Raw genomic sequence first — 7654 nt, 5'->3', positions numbered from 1 at the left:
ATATATATTTATTATTGGATAGTAACATATAAAAAATCCTAATACTTGCTAAATGAATACTCTGTATTTTTCCAATTAATTCATACATTTTTATCTTTGAATTTTAAAACAACTCAATCCCATAGGCATCATACAGAGTTTCCCAAGTTTTCTTATTTCTATTGCATTAAAATAACCTAATGGTGAAGTAAAACCAGAAAAACTAGTCTTAAAGTAGTAGCATTTTTTTATCCTTTTATATGATGACCTCTCATTGAGATAGTAACTACAAAATATGTTTAAATATTTAAGACATGTTCTACCTCAATTTAAATAATAATTACATAACATTAATGTTATGTAATTTATTTATAATTAAAGTATAACAGAATTAAGGAATAATATTAAGTCATTAGAAAAGTCATAACACATTTTTACATAGAAAACACAATAACTTTCCCAACAACACAACAACTATTTTGACTTCTCAGCCCAGCCTAATGATCCAACCAGGAGCAAATTGAACTGCAGTACTGTTTAACCTATGGTTAACCATATATTTTGGACCCTTGGTTTGGCCTGAAAATAGGCCAAGCACATGTTGATGCCCAAGATCCTGATGAGCTAGAGGGTTAGGGAAGGGAAATTACCGTGGGATGAGACTTGGTCAGGGTGTTTCCCTCTCCCTTTGTCTATCTACTGTGTACATTCATGTTACCATGAATAAAAAGAAATAAACTTAAAAAAAGAAATATTTTGATTTCTGGAAACCCAAGAATTAAACTTCAACTACAACATTTAATAATTTCTACACTGTTTAGTCTTAATTTCTGTATGTGAAAGAGGGAAATAAATTAGTTCTTTCAAATTCTGTTATAATTAACACATTCCTTGAGAATTACCTGGTGTAGTAGTTATTTCTTTGACCTTACCTCATCTAAATTTATTTATATTTTCTTTTTACACTATATTAAAATGTATTCTAATTGTGTTTTTCCTACTTTCTCCTCCATTTCTTCTTGGACAAGGATAGATGAGGGCATGAAAGTAAAGTTTAAGAAAGGTCTCTGGCTTAAAACATATATGTATGAGACAGGCCAATTTCATTGCTATGGCGTGAATGTTTTAATTCCCCAAAGTTCATGAATTGAAACCTAATCCCCAGGGAGATGGGTTTGTAAACCCCTAGTGAGGTGCTGCATACAGGAGCCTGGCTACTGTGCAGAGACCCCTGCTGGGTGAAACCCCAGACACCATGTCTGATCAGGAAGCAAAACTCTCAACTGAGGTCTTGAGAGATAATAAGGAAGGAGAAAACACTAAACTCAAAGTCATTGGTGAGCAAAGCAGTGGGATTCACTTCAAAGTGAAAATGACAACACACCTCAAGAAACTCAAAAAAAAATCATACTGTCAAAGACAGAAAGCTCCAATGAATTTATTCAGGTTTCTCTTTGAAGGTCAGAGAATTGCTAAAAATCATACTCCAAAAGAACTGGGAATGGAAGAAGAATGTATGATTGAAGTTTATCAGGAACAAAATGGGAGTCATTAAATGGTTTAGATATTCTTTTTATTTTTTCCCCTCAATCTTTTTTTTTTTTTTAAAACAGTTTTTTTAAAACAGTTCTTTTGTAATGTGGTGTTCAAAATGGAGTTGAAAACTGGCTCTTCATGTCTTTAACACACCTGGTAATTCAAATTCTAGTGCTCATTATTTGTCATCATTTGTTTTATTGTGATTTCTGGTGATCAAGCCTCAGCTTCCGTTATAGTGCCCTCTCCTTTATGATAATTACACATGTGCACAGAAAGGACACCTTTTTCAGGACTCTGCATTTTCAGGTTTGTGGTGATAAATAAGACTGACCAATTTGAGTGTTCATAATGACTTTTGAATTGTCCCTGAAGTTTCAGTATGTGATTACTTTGCTCCTGGACTATGAATTTCAGTGGGAGATGGAAATTTTTCAGAGAACTGAACTGTGGGAAAATGAAATTTCCTTAACCTAAAAATATTTTTTAAAAACAAATTTTTCAGAGAACTGAACTGTGGGAAAATATTTCCTTAACCTAAAAAATATTTTTTAAAAAATGAGGGTCTGGATCAAAAGAAGAGGAATATTATTATAAATCAGAGTCATGACGACAGATATGGTGAGAGTTCGTTAGCTTTAAAGATGGCTTCACTGAAGAAAATGTATTTTAAGATGAAAAAAACTTGTCAGATGATCCAAGGAAAGTTTTAATTTTCACTGGCAGTTAATAAAGTTTTGCATGCAGGTGTGTATACAACAGAAAACAACAACAACAAAATCCTAAATCAATGTAAATATTTGAGGCTTTTGGGAGGTGATTAAATTGTTCACTAATTTCATGAATGGGATTAGTGCCTTAAAAAGAGGCCCCAGGAAGAAGCCTTGCCTCTTGCATTCTGTAAAAACTTGGCACAGAGGCTCCATGAAACAGAAAGTGGCCCTTAGCAGAAAACAACTATGCTGGTCCTCTGATCTTGAACTTCCAAGACTCCAAAACTGTGGGAAAATTTCAGTTCCATTGTTTATAAACCACTGAGTTGAAATCTGTGACAGCAACCTATATGAGCTAAGATTTTCATCTTTAGGGTGGAGAGTAAACTGAAAATGACTGGTTTAACTTAGTAATCATTCTGTAAGCAAGTTTTATTTCTGTAAATTTTTGAACAGAAGTAGCCATTGGATTAAACTTTATATCATGATTGCTGGTTTTGGTTTGGCTAATGTACAATGTTATAAAATCAGTCAAATTAATACTACATTTAACAATATCAAATATCATGTAGATTAACGGAGTATCATAATGGTTTTACAACACAGAAATGTTTCTGGTAAATTAATAAAGACGATTCTGTTTAGGTAGCTTTCACTTTGGTGTGTGACTCACTTTATTAGCTGTTTAATTTTTTTACTTTGAAATAATTTTAGACTTATAGGAATGACCCCTATTAATAAATGTGGCAGAATTCTTCTATTAAGAAATAGAATTTTATGGCTTCTGACAAAAGCATTACTGATTTTCTTCTATGCTTTGTTTTCCAGATTTAAGGATTTTAGTCTTCTTTTGAGTTGCCAATAGTTTCATGTACCTACTATTTGAAAAGAATCCTAACAACTCTTGGCTATAAGTCTTAAGCAAAGTACTCTTAGTATTTTTCAATTTTGATTTATTAAAGCTAAAACTGCCTTTCTTGAAATTAAAAAAATATTTAAAAATACCTATTTAATGACCACAGTAAGCTATATAGCCCCAGCCAGGTGGTACTATATAGTATGTTCATTCTACCCACAGAGTTTCATGCCTAAAGTCAGACTTGTGTTCATAGATATGTATATATCTGCTCAACTTGCTATTAAAAGTAGTTAGATTAAGATATTTTATGAGTCAATAAAATGTGGGGTAAAAATAAAAGGAAAAATGCAAATTGTAGATACCAGAGATAGTGTGGGAGGAGAGTGGGAAATGGCAGAGGGTGAGAAATAGGGGGAAATATATATATATATGTATGGGTATATATATATATATAATATATATTTACAAAACAAGAAGTGGACAATTATTTGTTGATAATAACATACATAATTAAGCTACTGTACAGCGTATTCTAGATGGGAAATCACATTTTGTATGTTGTGATGATGTTCTGTGAAGGAATATAAAATAAACAAATTTAATTAAAAAAATTAATATTGATATGATAATTTTCACTTAACATTAGATTTAAAAAATCATTTAATTTCTTTAGAGAGAGATAGAAAGGGAGAGAGAGAGATACAGCTAGGATTATGGGCATACATGGGAGCACCTGGAGTGTTCATACTAATCTAAGATCTGAAGCCATGCCTCTCATATGGCTCCAGCATCATGCAGTGGTCCTACTGCTTTCACCACTACAACTGGGCACTCAGAAGTTCTGATTAGATTAGATTAGATTAGAAGTTCTTATTAGATTAGATTTTTGCCTCTTGTCATTTTTCTGTCCAAGATGCTACATGGCTTTCGGTTGCCAGATTTCTTTGTTCCAGGAGAATTTGTCAGTATTTCTTTATGTTTTAAGACTCATCTTGACATACTAGCCAGTAATTTTGTACCCTATCTCAATTTTTGTTTTCTATTTTCTCATAGCTAGATTGAGTTATGTATCTTGGACAAGAATCTGCAAAGGCAGTATTTCATTCTTCTCAGAGAGTAATATTAGAGAACATGTTAATAAAGTGTCAGTAAGTCTTATTACTGGTAATGTTAGCTTTGTTTATGTGTTTCAGATAGTGCCTGCTTGGTGTAAAGTATTAGTACTTTGGGAAAGTAATGATGTGTTTTTCTATGTAAAAATGCATCATGACTTTCTCAACAGCCCAATAATACTGGATGTATAATAAATAGTACAATGACTAGAGGTATGGGTCTCCATGATTTATTAATTTTCTATTATTGTATAATGAATTGCCACAAACTAAGATGGTGAAAATGTACATCTATGATCTCATATTTTCCATGGGTTAAGGGATTTGGCATCAACGATCTGGGTCTTCTGCTCTGGGTCTCCCAAGGCTGCAGTCAAGACTCCCAAGACTTAGCTGAATACAGATGAAGTATCCTTAATATAAAAATCTGAAATCTGAAATCTAAAACTTTTTGAGTGCTGACATGACACCATAGGAAGAAAATTCTTTTTCTTTCCTTTTTTTTTGGAGAGGTTTTTGCCATAGGGCACGTGCGCTCGCCAGACAGAGAGACAGAGAGATAGAAAGCGAGAAATTACCCCCCAGGGGGGATGGCCACACCGCAACCCCTTCTCCTCCATTCTCCTCTTGGGATCTTGGGCACACATGCACACATGCCCGGCATGAGTTTTAAGCCACCGGGTCCAGGACGCGAACTGCCGTTGACTACATGGGAGTCCAGCGACATAGCCATTATGCTAACTACTAGTCCCACATAGGAGGAAAATTCTACACATGACCTCACATGACAAGTTTCAGTCAAAATGCTGAAATTTCAAGATATTGTATAAAATTACCTTTCAGCAATGTGTATAGAGTGTACATGAAACATAATGAACCTCATGTCTAGATATGGGTTTCACCATCCACCATATATCTCTGTATGTATATACAAATACAAATAAAAAACAAAACAAAACAAACAAAAACAAAAAACAAAACCTCAAAACTGAAACTCTTCTGGTCCCGAGCATTTCAAATAAGGAATACTCGACCTGTACTAACTCGAGGTTTGACAGGAGATGACTCCACTTCCAAGCACATTCTCATGGTTGGCTACATTCATCTCGTTGCATCTCTGTGATTGAAGGACCTAGCTTTCTGCTGGCTGTTTCCTAGAATCTATCCTTACAGGCCTAGAAGCTGCCACTGTATCTGGCTACATGGTTCTTTCTGTGGGCAGCTCATACCATGGTTGTTTGCTTCTTTAAGAAAAGTATGAAAGTTTCCTTCCTCAAGGAGAACTTCAGCCTTTGTTTCAAATTTTCACCTTGAATAAGTCAGGCCTATACAGGTTAATCTCTCTTTTGATTAACTCCAAATAAAATAAATTGGGATCTTAATTATACCTTAACCTTGAGATTTCCTATTAACTCAAACAAGTTGCAGGGTCTGCCTAAGCTTGAAGAGAGAGAATCACGTAAGGACATGACTTATTGCAGGGAGGGATTAACTTAGTCTGAGTGGAATACAATGGCAGAGCTGTTAATTCAGTATTCAGTTATTGGTCACTTACATGCACCAGGCACATGTTTACTGATCTGTAAATTAAGGGAAAACTACTTGGAGAAGATGGGGCAGTGAAAGTGTTTCACTGGTGCAAACAGGATAAAGAAACTTTACAGAAAAAAAGAACAGCAGGAGTAATACCAAAGGCATGAAAGAGCCACAAGGAGTCCAGGAAAGCTCTAGCAATAAGTGAAAGGAAGGATGCTGGAGTGGTTAGCAGGAATCAGACATGGTAAGCTTTGCATGTCTTTTAAAGGAACTTGGGCATTATTATCTAGTAAAGGTGGTAGGAAATCATTGAAGAGCATCCAGAAAGATTTCAGGTGGTGAGATGAAGGTAGTTTAATAATACTGAGAAAGTCTGGTTAAAAATAGTAAGGACTGGATCAGAGAATGGAATAATGGTTACATCGCTGAACTCTCACATAGTTGACTGCGGTTTGAGTCCTGAACACAGTGGTTTGAAACTCATACCAGGAATGTGTGTGTGTGCATGCCCAAAGTCCCAAGAGGAGATTGGAAGAGAAGGGACTGCAGTGTAGCCATCTCGCTGGAGATGATTTCTTGCTTTCTGTCTCTCTCCATCTCTCCAGCAAGCACACATGTCGTATAGCAAAAATCTTTCTCAAAAAAGAAATAATAAGTTCGGCACAGCCCAGAAGAAGCCAGATTCCACATGGTCAACCGGAATATGAGTGCTGGTCCCACTGGGCGATCACTGAGTGCATGCACATGCCCAGGATCCTGATGGGATGGAGAACTGGAGGAAAAGAGATAGTGGTGTGACCAGACCTGGGGAGGAGAGGGGAGTTTGCTCTTTCTTTCTCCTACACACGTACATATATACCCTTAAATATAAAAGAGAATAAAAATGAAATTTATCTAGAAATGTGGTGGCTGGTACAGAAAGGAATATTTGGGAGCTTAGTTAACAACACTGATAAATTGATTAAATGCAAGGTCTAGCAGAGAACGAAGGGGCTAACTGGATAGAGATATGGTTACCTAAGGAAACAGATAAAGAGGCAAGAACACAACAGTTGCCTATTACTGCCGTAGTAAATTATCTCTAATTTAGAGACTTAATGAAGTGTATTATTGTATATTTCTAAAGGTTAGAAATACATCATCTGTCTCACTGGGCTAATATCAAAGTTTAAGCAAGGTTGCACTCCTTTCTGGAGGCTCTACAGAAGAATCACTATGCCCCCCTCTTCCATTGTTGAAGTTCCTTATGGCTACATGGATATGCCTAGAAAATGAAGGACATGCTTCCTATATTAATGTTGGCTATTTAGAAACTTTAATTTCTTCCTGGACTCCAAGTCCCCTTTGCTTACTTAACACATCCACAGGTAGAGATTATAACATGGATAACTTTGGGAAGTCGTTATTCAGCCCTTCATAGTATTCTCTCAGACTTGCAGGGATACTCATCTATTCTACATATGAAATGCTTCATTCCAGTTCCTCAAATGGTCTCATCACGTTACAGAATAAATTCAAAGGACATCTAAATCCCATCAGTTCAATAGTCCCAAGTTACACCCCAAATACAAATTATAACAGGTATGAGATAATAGGTATAGATAATCTGGTTCCAAATAAAAGGGAAAAAGAACCTACAAGTGCTAAGTAATTTCACATGTCAGGAAAATTTTATTAGGTTTCAATGCTTGGAAATTACCCTCCATGGTATTTGGCTACATTGTCTGGGTTGGAGACTAGGCCCTCTGGAATCAAGGCTCTACCTATAGATCATCATTGCTTTTCCAAGAAAAATAGCATGTTTGTTTGTTTGTTTGTTTGTTTGTTTATTTATTTATTTAGAGAGATTTTTGCTACGGGGTGCATGTGCTTGCCAGAAAGATAGAGACAGAGAGACAGAAAGTGAGAAATCACCCCCC

The 7654-nt window shown here is 35.6% G+C and overlaps 2 protein-coding genes across 2 annotated transcripts in view; one reads left to right on the top strand and one right to left on the bottom strand.

The window, feature by feature from the left end:
• The window catches only part of GPC5 (glypican 5), a 746092-nt gene that overhangs the window by 44055 nt on the left and 694383 nt on the right, over positions 1-7654 (bottom strand). The window lies entirely within an intron of this gene.
• LOC102488981 (small ubiquitin-related modifier 1) lies at positions 1235-1534 on the top strand. The gene has a single exon (XM_006140363.1). It carries the CDS (start codon positions 1235-1237, stop codon positions 1532-1534), a length of 300 nt encoding a protein of 99 aa, XP_006140425.1.

The sequence above is a fragment of the Tupaia chinensis genome, unplaced genomic scaffold, assembly GCF_000334495.1.
Source record: "Tupaia chinensis unplaced genomic scaffold, TupChi_1.0 Scaffold000033_1, whole genome shotgun sequence".
In the NCBI taxonomy this organism is placed as follows: domain Eukaryota; kingdom Metazoa; phylum Chordata; class Mammalia; order Scandentia; family Tupaiidae; genus Tupaia; species Tupaia belangeri.
This window is presented reverse-complemented; position numbering and strand designations above follow the sequence as displayed.

Excerpts from the sequence above, each read along its gene's own strand:
- LOC102488981 (XM_006140363.1), top strand. The coding sequence starts at position 1,235 with ATGTCTGATCAGGAAGCAAAACTCTCAACTGAGGTCTTGAGAGATAAT.